Source organism: Pangasianodon hypophthalmus, chromosome 24 (assembly GCF_027358585.1).
Source record: "Pangasianodon hypophthalmus isolate fPanHyp1 chromosome 24, fPanHyp1.pri, whole genome shotgun sequence".
In the NCBI taxonomy this organism is placed as follows: domain Eukaryota; kingdom Metazoa; phylum Chordata; class Actinopteri; order Siluriformes; family Pangasiidae; genus Pangasianodon; species Pangasianodon hypophthalmus.
This window is the reverse complement of record NC_069733.1, coordinates 8462480-8476862: the sequence shown is the minus strand read 5'-3', so window position 1 is coordinate 8476862 and position 14383 is coordinate 8462480. Positions and strand designations below refer to the sequence as shown.

The 14383-nt window shown below is 39.5% G+C and overlaps 1 protein-coding gene across 4 annotated transcripts in view; it reads right to left on the bottom strand.

The window, feature by feature from the left end:
• Positions 1-1612: 1612 nt before the first annotated feature.
• apba1a (amyloid beta (A4) precursor protein-binding, family A, member 1a) overlaps positions 1613-14383 on the bottom strand; it is a 59581-nt gene continuing 46810 nt past the window's right edge. The window contains exons 7-14 of one of the 4 annotated variants that reach the window (XM_053228886.1): positions 11972-12004; positions 11059-11148; positions 8088-8273; positions 6916-7095; positions 6594-6806; positions 6264-6383; positions 4656-4796; positions 1613-4477 (exon numbers count right to left, since the gene is read on the bottom strand). In XM_053228886.1, coding sequence (XP_053084861.1) covers positions 4406-4477; positions 4656-4796; positions 6264-6383; positions 6594-6806; positions 6916-7095; positions 8088-8273; positions 11059-11148; positions 11972-12004 — 1035 coding nt within the window. In that variant the 3' untranslated portion in view covers positions 1613-4405. The remainder of the gene's footprint in view (positions 4478-4655; positions 4797-6263; positions 6384-6593; positions 6807-6915; positions 7096-8087; positions 8274-11058; positions 11149-11971; positions 12005-14383) is intronic. The other 3 variants (XM_034299018.2, XM_034299020.2, XM_026931340.3) reach the window with 3 other exon arrangements.

The window sequence follows — 14383 nt, the reverse complement described above, 5'->3', positions numbered from 1 at the left end:
GCACTAAACAGCACCAGAGCCACTACTGCTGGATATTAAATTAGTAATGATGCACTGCTTCCCCTAAAACTTTGTTAAACAGACACCTTTATGACAAGATGAAGATGGAAAATAAAACTGATATTATATTTGGTACTGTTACTGACTTTAGGGAGTAAAAAGTCCAATCACTGAATATCACCTGATTGCTACTGTTTATTTATATTGATTTTTATCATAAAAGATAAACAGACACCAGTAGATTTAGTCAAAGAATCCTTTACTGAAACCCAAATGAACAGCAGAAGCTCAGTTATATAACTCAGTTGTTATACTTATGAAACAAACCTAACTTTTTAAACAAGATGATAATGAACTCCTGCAACGCCCCCTAGTGACTTATTGACTGTTGGTTCAAAATATCACATTAATTAATGCAGCTTTAGAACTTTTAAAGATGGTCAGCACTTTATAATTTCTATTTCCAACAATGCTAATAGCTACATCGATCAGCCATAACATTAAAACCACTGACAGGTGAAGCGAATAACATTGATAATCTGGTTACAATGGCATCTGTCATGGGGTGGGATATATTAAGTAACAGGTGAACAGTCAGTTCTTTAAGTTGATGGGTTAGAAGCAAGAAAAATGGGCAAGCGTAAGGATCTGAGTGACTCTGACAAGGGCCAAATTGTGATGGCTAGATGACTGGGTCAGAGCATCTCCAAAACAGCAGGTCTTGTGGGGTGTTCCTGGTGTGCAGTGGTTAGTACCTACCAAGAGTGTTCCAAGGAAGGACAACCAATGAACCGGCAACAGTGTCATGGACACCCAAGGCTCACTGATGCGCATGGGGAGCAAAGGCTAGTCCATCTGGTCCGATCCCACAGAAGAGCTACTGTAGCACAAAGTGTTGAAAAAGTTCATGCTGGCTATGATAGAAAGGTGTCAGTACACACAGTGCATCACAGCTTGCTGCATATTAGGCTGCGTAGCTGCAGACTGGTCAGAGTGCCCATGCTGACCCCTGTCCACTGCTGAAAGTGCCTACAATGGGCACGTGAGCATCAGAACCGGACCATGGAGCAATGGAAGTAGGTGGCCTGGTCTGATGAATCACGTTTTGTTTACATCATGTGGATGGCCAGTTCTCGAAAGGTGTAGAACATTGGCCGGGCTCTAGAAAAATATAACCAGGCAAACACAAGGCCTTAAAAACCAAAAGTTCCCCATAATGTGACATGCAAGTTTCTAATTATTTTATTAATTTAGCCACCTGCCTTTGAGTCATGCATATTTCTCTTCAGTTCCTGAATTCAAGGTGCATGTGTAAGTATTAAAACCAAAGGAGCCTAACTGGGGGATAAGTATTAGGATAACCTACTGGATCACTCTATCAGGTCTTTGAAGCTGATAATTCTGTCTGTCCAGGCCACTTCAAGTTTCACTTCAAATTTCAAACATGTATCAGAAACCACAAGGGCAAAATAAATTATTTTTAAAAACGAGTGTGAGGAAATGTGCAGTTGTGTTTCTGCAGTGTTGTTGTAGGGACTGTTGAAAGATAGTCTTCCTGCTCTTTACTGTGGGATTAAGGTTTCTAAAAAAAAATACAGGAAGCTTGTGTATATATTTTCTCATTAAGTCATTTATTGTCGTAAATACTGTTACAAACATTCCTGCTATGGCGTAGGAATGTGGCTCAATGATTCATCACAGAAAAAGCTCGCAAATAAATAAACATTGCCATTGCTTTACAGAAAGTGTTATTTTTTCCCTATTTTTTATTTTTTTACCATATAGACAAACATAGATATAAGTTTAAATACATTCAGAGCGAGTGCATAAGAAACACTAGTCAAACCCACCATCTACTCTCGTCTTTATCTCCTAATTATAACAACAACACGAGGCCCTGTGTTTACTCTCGCAGTACAGACACGAGTGTGTACTTCACATCTATGTGTTCATTGTGTCTTGGGGGAATTTTAGTCTTGACTGTGTTTCACCAATGACCATAAAGCAGCACATACAGTGATTTTTGATTTATTCTCCCATGTAAACCCATCCAAAGCCAACATCATCATTAAAGCTTGCATATATGTGGCCTTGTTTGTATACACAGAACTGCAGTGTTATTTATATTTTAATAATTGAATTAGAACTGGTCGCTCCAGCAGTTCAATTTGAATTTGCTATGAACATCACTTTCCTGTTCACTGGAGCTCGATTAGGTGTGTCACACTTCAGCTTAATGCAGTCATACTGACATAAACATGATGACACTTTCAGTGTGTCTGCTATCAACACGTCTCAGAAGCTGAAGAAATCCTCTCGGACAGAGATAAAGAGAGTACTACACGAGTCCAACTCTCTTGCCCTCTGCTTTGCAATTCTTAAATGTACATACTGTATATACACAATCACTGGATGTGTATACTGAAATGTATGTGCGTATATAAATATATATTTATATGCAGTTATGTAGCTGGTTTTGTTTTACAGTGGAGTAATTTGTCGTCACACATCACACCCACTACTAGCATGAATGCATACCAAAGACATGATAGACCATGCTTAAGAAAAGTACTGTGACGCCGTCCTGCTTGTGCGTCCATGGAAATTACAGCAGTCGTAAGGCAAGGATGTTTAGAGATGAGACACAAAGCAGTGTGTGTACAAGAGCCACGTTTGGGTATATGACACGGACATACTGCAGCAAAAAATGTGGCCTGTGATTGTGAATGTAGACTTAAATCCATGGTACCATTAACATCACAATGCTTCATATTCCTGTTTGGGTTATATATGCACCTATACCTGTGGTATTTCTGATATACTGGTACCAATCATTTCACAATATCATTTATATCACAGTATCTTTTGTATTGTGTCATCTGTGAGTTAGTGGAGATCAGCCAGGGCAGAGAAATATACTAAATGTGCACTAAAAGCAATTGAGAGTTCTGTGAAACACCCAGCCTGGGGAGAAATCACAGTCTATCACATTTATGAGGGCAGAACACTGAAGAGCTTGTGGCCAACCACTAATGCAGGAAATGCTCGAATCTGTCAAATGGTGAGAAACAAACTTGAATTCTACAACTGGTCTCAGAATGGGCATCATTTTTAGTTTTACTTCAAACTAAATAAAATCATCCTCTTAAAGACAGGCCAGTATATGACTTATAAGCCTTTACAAACATATTTCTTCAAATAATATTTTTCAAGTATAAATATTTTTCCAAACCAAAATAAAATACTTAGTACACATACAAACAGAATTATCCTTGAATATAAAGGATCAATAAGAAAGAATTGAAAAAAAATGGAAAAATATGTTCTGTACACTAGAAAACAGTGGAAATGATTCAGTCACAACAAAATGTCACAGTTAGTTGAAGAGAAATCCAGACATAAAAAAAAATAACCACTGGTCACCATCATTGTGAAACTTATATAATTTTCACATTTTTTTCAATAAACTGACTAAATTCTAATTCTGACTAAATTTGGTCTTTACATCCCACCAAAAAGAAGTTCAGCTCGTTTCTTTGTGCTATATCTTGATTTGATTAACTTTGAGTGGTTCTTGTATGGCATCACTATTTTAAGGCATCAATAGTCCACATTGTGCATTATATCATTATATCTTGTATGCTCACTTTATCACAGAGGTGGAAACCCGCCATTATCATGTCAACTGGAATCTAATGACAATTATTGTACTCATTTAAATAATGTGGCTATTTTATCTGTTTGTTTGTAAAATAAATCTGTACTGAGAGTGTCTGTGGATTTTTTTTATGGGTAAAAGGGTCTCTGACTCTTAAAAAATTTGAGAACCTCTTCTGTGTATGATCACAGAGCACACAGTTCTGTTTACTCTAATTAACCGTTATTCTGAGGAATGCACACTTAGAGCCTGCAGTTCCTCAGAAATGTTTAGTCCGCCCCTCCACACTCTGGCTAACAGCTGCTCGTTTATAACTTGAGTGGAAGAGAATAAAGCTGGAATGTTTGATGGTTGCCAGGTTCAAATAAATCACATGGGAAAAAAAGAGTTTCCATAAATAACATCAAACACACTGCTTGTATACACTGCATGGCCAAACAGTGTGAGATTTTAACAGAGGGTAATAGAGTGTAAAAATGACTTTTAATCAGAGGAATTTCGGGAAGGGTGTCACGGAGTTCTTTCATTCTGTGTCTGGGTCAGTATTTTCCACCTGGATGGGGAGACGTGCGCAGAACTAGAGGCTGAAAACCTTGTGCTGAAAGGAAGTGGACAGGTAATAGGGAGAAAGTGAAACATCGTGGATAAATAGTGGTCATGGATTCACTCACACAGTCATCAGTCCACACGATAAAGATCGGGGTGAGGTGAGGTGAGGTCAGGAGGTTGAGGGTATCGTTGTGGCTTTTAGATGTAAACAGGCTGCTCCTGGGCTGTCAACAGGCGGTACATGGCAGCAGGCATAGTCTTCATGTGAATCTGTTTAGAGACCATACAGAAGCCATTTTACTTTTACACTTGTCACATAGGAATAGCACAGGATGTATAGGACACACAAAAAAGCAGCACTATTCCATTATAAGTCCCAGTTGCAATGCTGAGAAACAGATTTCACACAAAGCCACATGTTTATGTGTAACATGCTACACAGACTTACCTCACCAACTGCATTGGACAGAATGTGTACAATCTTCTCATGAGGAGTCGCTACCACGCTCTGGCCATTGATCTCAATGATGCGGTGGCCAACGCGAACACCACCTCGTTCAGCTATCCCCCCTCTCATAAGGCTGCAAATCTAATGGCCGGACAGGAGGACAGAATGCTTTAACATGCTGAGTGGAATGACAGTAGTGCTAACAAAAGGTTTGCAGTAAATGTGACATAAAAGCAAAACTACCATTTTCCAACCTAATTTCTAACAACTGTATCTGTACATCTGTGGAGTTCTACTGCAGTTAAGAACTGTCACATCAACACATTTCTTTGAACTTAGAAAAGAACAGAAAACACAAATAAACAAACAACAACAAAAAACAGCTCCGTCTCTGGCAGCACGTCCCCAACACTCCACCTCCTCTGATTACTAACACCTGCATCTTGTTTCATTTGTTCCACAAGACTGTGTATTTACCCACATCTTAGTGACTCAGTTTATGAAGCCATGCAATTTTCCATGTTTACATGTTTACTCTTGTTTGTTCTGTCTTCCTGTTCTGTTGTTAGTTTAGCCTCTTGCTTAGCCATTAGCATCTTGTGTTGTTTTACCTTTTCTGTAGCTGTGCTGCAATTAGAGTAGTCATTATCTTGCCATTATTAGTCTACTTCCTGTTTTGCTCTTTCTTGCCTCATTATATCTTTGGACTTTGTAATTGGCTTGGCTTAGCGTAGCCTAGCCTTTTTTTTGTTACTAGGCCTCTTTTGCCTTTTGGATATTTACCAGTATTTAGTAACCCCCTGTTTAGTAAAATCTTCTGCATTAGTGTTGACCCCCGGTCTAGGCTGGATCATTACATTTATTCACTTACAAATGGGGGTCTACAGGCAGATGTTGAAATCATGAAAACATGCAACTAGAGAACACAAACTCCAAACTATACATATTACAATCGAACAATACGGATCGTACGATCAGACTTATTGAGGTCTTGGAATCAGAGGAGTGAAACTGACCTGACAAACTTAAGTGCTATGTCAAGCTAGCATTCATGTTTGTTTTGGTACTATATAAATGTACAACTGTTTTACACCCTAACGTCACTGGTCCCTCTCTGGTTCCAAACCTTTGTTATAATGGAAGTCTAAGGGCAGTTGCTGAATTCTGTCAATAAACATTTAAAACAGGCTAATTCAAAACTATAAGTGTTATACTCTAATAATTAAAGTCTTAGGATGAGGCCGATAAGAGAGAAGCTTTTGTATCAAAGCTTTTCTTCTTGATTTTTATCCAAATTTGGAACACAAAAAAGTACATTACAGTAAAAAGCACTTCCAGTTACTTAATCTTTCCATGCAGTTTTCTTTTATCCTTTTGCAATCAGGCCAAAACTGGGGCATTTCTGTATTTACTCTGAGCTCAATTAACTGTCGATATTTGCATACAGGGTTTACCTTACAAATCCCTTTAAAAAAATCATGAACAGGTTTTTCATTTTTCACTCTGTACAGAGAGAAATTATCTGAGGTAATGGGACATATGCTACAGCTGCAATAGATAGATATAAGGTTCAAAGGTACTACAGTACTCCTTTAAGCAAATACCCACAATGCCATTCTGCACACTGAATCCCAACTGGTATCTCAGGTCTGGCCTCCTGATGAGCACGGTGGTGACTGGTGGGCATCTCACAATGTTCAGCTTGATCCTGGACTGGTTCTTCAGCCCCTGGGGAACAATGCACACCCCATGACAAGAAACAAGGCCACAGTTTTACGTTATTGCTTCAATCAGTACTCAAGGCTTGGTGCAGCGTCTGAGACCAATGAAAAAATAACTACAGAAAAATGTAAAACTGTGATTTGCTCATGTCTTATCAATACAGAAAATACGCATACATTAAAATACATTCCCATTAAAAAATGCAAAGCTATGCACCTTGATGATGCTCTGGCAAGTGGAGAGAGGAAGTCCCACCAGACTGGTGCCATTGATAGACATGATCTGGTCTCCAATATTCAGTCTTCCAGATTTTTCTGCTGGCCCAGCATGCATCATGTTAGCAATGATGACTGTAGGAAGGATGGAGCCCCAGCCTGACTCTACAATCACCACTCCGAGGATCTCTCCTTTCTGCTTCTCAATGTAAACCTGAGCAACACATTCACTCAAATTCACTCAGTGTAAGCCTAATACACTAAAGCTCACTTGTGTCAGTCAGAAACTTTTGTGCTGCAAACAAACAGCATTGTTCACTCACGTCTTTACAGTTCTCTGACTTAGAGAAGTGTATGAGGTCATCGTTGTACATATCCTGTGTGTTAAGGAGGTCACTGTACTCTTTCTGGCTCAGGTCCTCAGGGTTGATGCCATTGGCACGCAGGAATTCCTGATATGCTACACTGAAGGCCTGGCCAATGGACTGTGCTATGAGTTGGGCCTCAGGACAAAAAGAAAAGGGAGAGTTAAAAAAAAAAAAAAGAAATTATAACAATATGTGAACAAACCTATCTAGCAAAGCTGTTCTTCTGGAGTTTTTCTGACTTTCAATCATTAGAGCAATACAGTAAAAGCAATTCCAGTTACTTATGCTTTCTTTAAGATTTTGTGTTATCCATGCTTTAAGCTATGTTTACTACATTGGTAAAGCATAGCCACAGATTTTTTTTTTCCCTTTAAAAAAAAGAGTCCCATCTTGAAAGTGTGACATTTACAAATTTAGTATCATTTAAAAAGCCTTTCAATGAAGAATTTTTCACTGAGGAATTAATAGTGTTGTACAAATGTGTTACACATAAACCTTTATTGACACCCCAACAAATGCCCTTGACTTCCATACAGTTTCAAGTACACAGTTCTTTTTTGTTTTTTTCCCTCAGTAAAATGAACCGTCAATTTTTATGGGGATTTTTCCCCCTATTTTCTCCCCAATCTGGTCATCTGCCAATTACTACCCACCAGTCAGCTCTCACCTATCACACAACACAGGGTGAAGGTTAACAGGTGCTTCCTCCAAGACACGTGAAGTCAATTAACCACATCTTTTCAAACTGCTGCTCATGCTGCATCACAGGGCAGCATAACTCACTTGGAAGAAAGCACTATCTACCCTCTTCTGCATACATGAGCTCACAGACACCCACGATTGGCTAGTATCACTGTGACTGACAAGGGAGAGAGAGTATGCCATCCCTTCTATCCAGAAATGCACGACCAATTTTGCTCCCTTGGCTCCCAGCCACGGGTGGCTGTGGCATCATCAGGATTCAAATTTTCTAAAAGAAATCTAAAAGACATTACAGTTACTGATGTTATACCACAGTCCCTGATGCCACTTGATTTCTGATATTAGGATGACTAAAAATACTGGCACCCAAAACAAGTGTTCATTGGAAAAGGTCACATTAACGGTTCATTAAAAACTGGACTCACATCTTCAGACTCAAACACGTGACAGATCATCTTGTACTGGCGCTTTTCATCTTGGGCTGGATCAGACGCCTCCATATTCTCCTGAGAGTCAGAGCGAGGCATTCTCCTCCTGGCCATCAGAACCACAATGTTCCCAATGTCAGCGATGTACGAAATGGTCCTTAATGGGTGGTCCATCATGGTCTCCTATAGAATACAAAAAAGGTGAGCTGCAGCATGAGTTGGTATAGAGCCTGAAGTTTTGGTGGTATGATGGTAGATTCAAATAAAAATGTGTCTGTGTGTGTGTGTATATATAAAATTACAAGGGGGACCTACACAATATTAGGCAGGTGGTTTTATTGTTATGGCTGATCATTGTAGACAGGTGACAAAGAAGACAAAGAAAAAAAAAAAACAAAACAAAAAACCAATGGGTCTGTTATACTGTTGGTGGTTTTGCCGGCTTGGTTGGGTCGATTTTTCACTTAGAAAGGTCACTGCAAGTCAATACAAATTTATTCTGACTGATCACCTCTGTCCTCTCCTGATGGGAGGCTCACTGAATGATTATTTGATAAGTATGAAAATGCTGTAAATCATATGCTGTGACCTTTGAGTTTATTAGATCTCAACCTAATTGAACACCTATGGGAGATTTTATAGCGACAAGCAGCACTATACACCACCAACATCAAAATACAAGTTGAGTACAATTACAGACTTGTTTAATCTGTGCCAAAGCGCACTGAGGCTGTTCTGATAGCTCATGGTGGCCAAAAAAAAAAACCTTAATGAGACTGTGTTGGCTTTCCTTTAACATGTCACCAGTCTCTCAGTCTCAGTCTCAGTCTCTCTCTCTCTCTCTCCAGACCCCCACCCCCCCACTCGTGTGTGTGTGTGTGTGTGTGCACGCGCCCAGCTTAGAGCATGAGACTCTTAATCTCAGGATTGTGGGTTTGAGCCTCACACTGGGCACCAAACCGAGCTACTGGGATTGCACAAGCTAGTGCACTCTCAGTGCCGGTCCGAAGCCTGGATAAAAATGGGAGGGTTGCGTCAGGAAGGGTATACGGTTTAAAACCTGTGCCAAATCAAATATGCGGACAAGGGAAGGTGAGCTGCTGTGGCGACCCCTAATGGGAGCAGCCGAAAGACCAACAACATATATAGCCGTAACATTAAATTATAAATTATTATGCCTAATTGTGTGGCACCAAAACAGCTCTGGCCCATCAAGGCATGGACTCCACAAGACCTTTGAAGGTGTGCTGTGGTATCTGGCAGCAAAACGTTAGCAGCAGATCCTTTAAGTCCTGTAAGTTGTAAGGTGGTGCCTCCATGTATTGGATTTGTTTGTCCAGCACATCCCACAGATGTTCGAGAGCATTGAGATCTGGGCAATTCAGAGGTCAAGTCAACACCTTGAACTGTTTGTCAAACCTCAACCCATTTCTGAACAATTTTGGCAGTGTGGCAGGGCGCATTATCCTGCTGAAAGAGGCCACTTGGATTAGGGAATACCACTGCCATGAAGTGGGGTGCTTGGTCTGCAACAATGTTTTGATGGGTGGTACGTGTCAAAGTAACATCCACGTGAATGCCAGGACCCAAGGTTTCCCAGCAGAACATTACCCAGAGCATCACACTGCCTCTGCTGGCTTGCCTTCTTCCCATAGTGCATCCTGGTGCCATCTCTTCCCCAGGTAAGCGATGCACACGCACTTAGCCATCCACATGATGTAAAAGAAAACGTGATTCATCAGACCAGGCCACGTTCTACCATTGCTCCATGGTCCAGTTCTGATGCTCACATTCCCATTGTAGGTGCTTTCAGTGGTGTACAGGGGTCAGCATGGGCACTCTGACCGGTCTGCAGCTACGCAGCCCCATATGCAACAAGCTGTGATGCACTGTGTGTTCTGACACCTTTCTATCATAGCCAGCATGAATTTTTTCAACAATTTGTGCTACAGAAGCTCTTCCGTGGGATCGGACCAGATGGACTAGCCTTCGCTCCCCATGCGCATCAGTGAGCCTTGGCCACCCATGACCCTCCCGCCGGTTCACTGGTTGTCCTTCCTTGGACCACTTTGGGTAGGTACTAACCACTGCATACCAGGAACACGCCACAAGACCTGCCATTTTGGAGATGACCCAGTTGGCACAATTTGGCCTTTGTCAAAGTTGTTCAGATCCTTATGCTTGCCCATTTTTTTCTGCTTCCAACACATCAACTTCGAGAACTGACTTCACTTGCTGCCTAATACATCCCACACCTTGACAGGTGTCATTGTAATGAGATAATCAATGTTATTCACTTCACCTGTCAGCAGTGGTTTTAACGTTATGGCTGATCAGTAAATGTTTGTTTTTCAGAAACTGCTCATCTCCTGTTAGCCAAGAACAGGAATCTGAGGCTAAAATGGGCACAGACTCACTGAAACTGTCCAGCTGAAGATTGAAAAAGACCAGGCAATATTTCTCCAATATTCAGCTGTCCAGTTTTGGTGAACCTGGGAACTTGGACCATGGCACCTTGCCACACTAACACACAAGTAATGACATGTCATACTTTTTGTCCTGTTAAAGTTACATTTCATGTTGTGAACAGTCATTTCAAGTGCTGACACTGGAGACTCCTTCCAAAAATGTTAAATAAGTCCTCCTCACAATCAACCTCATATCAACAAGTACATACATTTTTAATCAGTTTGTGTCGAGTGACTGCTATACAAGAATATAGAAATGATAACATATTCGAACAAGTGCATTAATGTGAACCTTGCAGCTGGAACTACAGTCAGAGCTGCTCTTATACAAAATTAATCAGAACCTAATGACCAATCAGATAAGTCTAATTAAATCCTGAATTGCAGAGTTCTTATTATAATGAGAATGTGTTCTACTTATTCATTAATTTGGTTAAACAGTAGACTTTGGTTATGTGCTGGACATAAGAGTAGTGTTTAAGGACACTAAGTTAAAGTACCTGAGAGTCAGCATTCAGCACTTTGATTCTTTGAGTGGAAATGAAGAGATCCACCTCTGTCATGGGCTGCGTCTCACCCTCAGGGGCCTGCTGACACAGAAATAATTTCACTGACCATCAGTCTCTCACCACACACACACACACACACACACACACACACACACACACACAAAAGCCATTGAAAGAAAGACACAAACATTGGCAGATATAAAAGAAGGTTAATATAAAGGTTAATACAAGGCCCAGATGTGCAGTGAAGGAGAACTGTAAGTCTGTTTCAGTGACTGTGGCCAGCTTTGTAAAGAATATGGCTTCTTTCCCAGTCTGGCCTCAAATGTCTAATCAAGTGTAACAATAAGTCTCCTTCAGTAGAACCTCTGCAGCTTCTTCATGGCCAACAGGCTGGGGTTAGTGTGGTGGTGGTTAGTGTCATCCTCCATTTAAACAGTCTGTTTAGTGTTTGTGTGAGAGAGACAGAAGAAATGAAAGGAGTGACAGAGCCATCCAGTACTGAACAAATACATGAGTAGCATACCAAAAGTCAGAGTGGTAGGGGCATGTCTTAGGAAAATAGAAAAACAGAAACACAGCACATCACCTTAGAAAGAAAAGAGCCCAAAAAGATAAGAATGTAGCAGAAGCCCATACTTTCTGCATCCAGCAAAAAAAAAAAAAAAAAAAAAAAGGCTTCTATTATCCGTACTCAAACGAGTTTTGGATTCATGTTGGACATGAAATGAAAACAATGGTACACGCTTCACAGACAAATATCTGACAAAAGGTTACGACTTGTTGCTGGATTCAGAAATACAGCAAACAAGAGAAAGACAGAAACTGAAAATGCACAAGCAAAAAAGAAAAGGAAGAAGAGAGAGAAAAAGCAAAACACCAAATGGATGATGATTTACTGCACCTTCTTCCTGTTTTTGGCTAATTTCTGGGCCGTCTGCTTGGCATGGAACAAACAGAGACAGGAACATGGTTAGAGCGGCACAGAGCCCAGACGACCCAAGCTACACTGCTGTGTGTGTGTGTGTGTGTGTGTGTGTGTGTGGCCACCTGTCACCTGCCATACACACAAACCACAAATTCCCTGTTTCAATGATGCAGCGCCCGACGTACCTCAATAAGAGAGGCACTAAAACATGTCAGGGACATGTCAAATAATATTTGATAATTAAATCAAATATAATTTCAAACATTTCATACTGTACTTGCTCTTTTGCTGATGCTTTTTTAGAAATTAATTCCTGTCTCGCCACAAGGTGGCCAACTTGCCCTTTCCTCGAATGTTTAGTCACTCTTACAGCACATTCTGTCAAAAAGTGGCAGCTGCACAAAGCAGATTGAAATCTGCTGCAAAATTAGAATGAGATTGAGCGACATTGTGTCATGAACCTTGTTTTTTTTAAAGACATATCACATGAGGCGATCGAGCTTTGAAAGAATGTCGCAGAACATGAATAATTAATGGATGGATGCAACTGTTCTCATTCAGCTGTATAAAAGAACAGGGCTGGGTTTCGATATGGTAGGAGACCAACATGATCTGACAGCAACATTACAGCAGAGGATTCACCGTGCCGTGATAAGAGGAACAAAAAAAATCAAACCCTGACATCAGATTAAATCCTTAAATTGAATTTTTAATAGAAATGGGACAGTTGTGTCACTAGTCAAAGGTAATGCTTGAGGGAAGTGTCAGATACATAAATAACAAGTGACTTGGCCCACTTAGAACTGGAACATCACACACCACCTTGGTGGAGAAATAATTCAACACAGTGTTCAGACAGGCTCCTTCAGCTATGTGAGCTGTGAGATCACCAGGGTGTGGCATCATTTATTATTCATCACCACCTACTAAGCCAGGTAAAATACCAAGAAGGATCACAGCTCTGTTAGGGTGCTGCATTTTCAACGTGCCACTTCAGTTTGCATTAAGCAGGAGGTCATAAGAACGCATTTCAATTTCTTACTAAAAGTAAAATAATGTAAACAGGACACTTATGGCACTTGATTTTAGATTTTAGAGAGAAACATAATAGTAATGTTACAACCTGACATAATTATGGTGACTTCTCTTTAAAATATATTTCTGTTCGCTGGGTCTCATGCTTCGGATTGTATGTGATGAATATTTGTTTATTTATTTGTTACTTGATTAATATTAGACTATGTAATGTGACCTTAAGTTTAAAAAATGTGCTATATAAAATAATAATAATAATAATAATAATAATAATAATAATAATAATAATAATAATTATTATTATTATTATTATTATTATTATTATTTAACTTTTTTATGCACCCATATTTAATGTTTAACATTTTGGATTTCTATTTGCTTTGTAAATAAAAACTAAAGTTTTTCTTTTATTTCAAAGGGCCAGATGCACAGTTTTGTACTTTATTTATGTATTCAGTTAACAAAAAGGTCTTTAACATTTGTTAAAAAACCAAAAAGAAATGTATAAATCTGTAACAAAAAGGTAATGTTAGTTAGGTGATATCAGGAGGATACCCCAGCCTCTGAAGGGGCTTTGGGTGCCTGTGTGCTTTACATATTTAATAGTTTTAAAAAATACTTTATTGCAATTAGCCCACTTAGGAATGCAACCATATTCTTATATTCAGCATTCACAACTTCCAACATTCCCAATTTTTTTAAATATGTTTGTTTATTAGTATTTAACATATTTAATAACTGAGGTGAAGATGAGCTACTGGGTTTAAGTCTTTGATACAGAATTCAAAATTGCATTGCTATAAAATCAAACTTGTGAAATAGTTAATGCAAAATATCTTTCACAAGGTCACACAAGTGAGATTTAGTAAATACAAAGATGCTGAGTGACTGAAGAGATTGATATACATTCAGTATCAGCTCAGTGTGTATTAACACTAGAATAGCGAATGTTCATGCTGTGGCTTTTAGTTGGGTTTTTACTGTAATTCTAAAGCCTCTGCTGTTTGTATATTAAACTGGCCTGTAAATTTTCATTTCATTTTCAAATTGCCATTTTTTTTACTTTCAAATCACTCTGAATAGCAATATCTGACACCCTGATTTATTAACTTGGTAGCACTTTATAGCTCATTGGGCTTTGTTTGCATTATAAATCCTACTAAAACACAGATGCTCTGATGATGAACTTTGGAGCAGTAGCTGCTGGTTACTGCATTTTATACAATGGATAAAAATGCTAAGATGCCGATGGAAGAAAATGCTGAGTCATGTAGCTCACTGAAGGAGTTGGTGCTTTGTGCTACAGAGGAATAAAAAGGGGGAAGGTGGCAAATGTCTGCAGTCCTTTGGGAT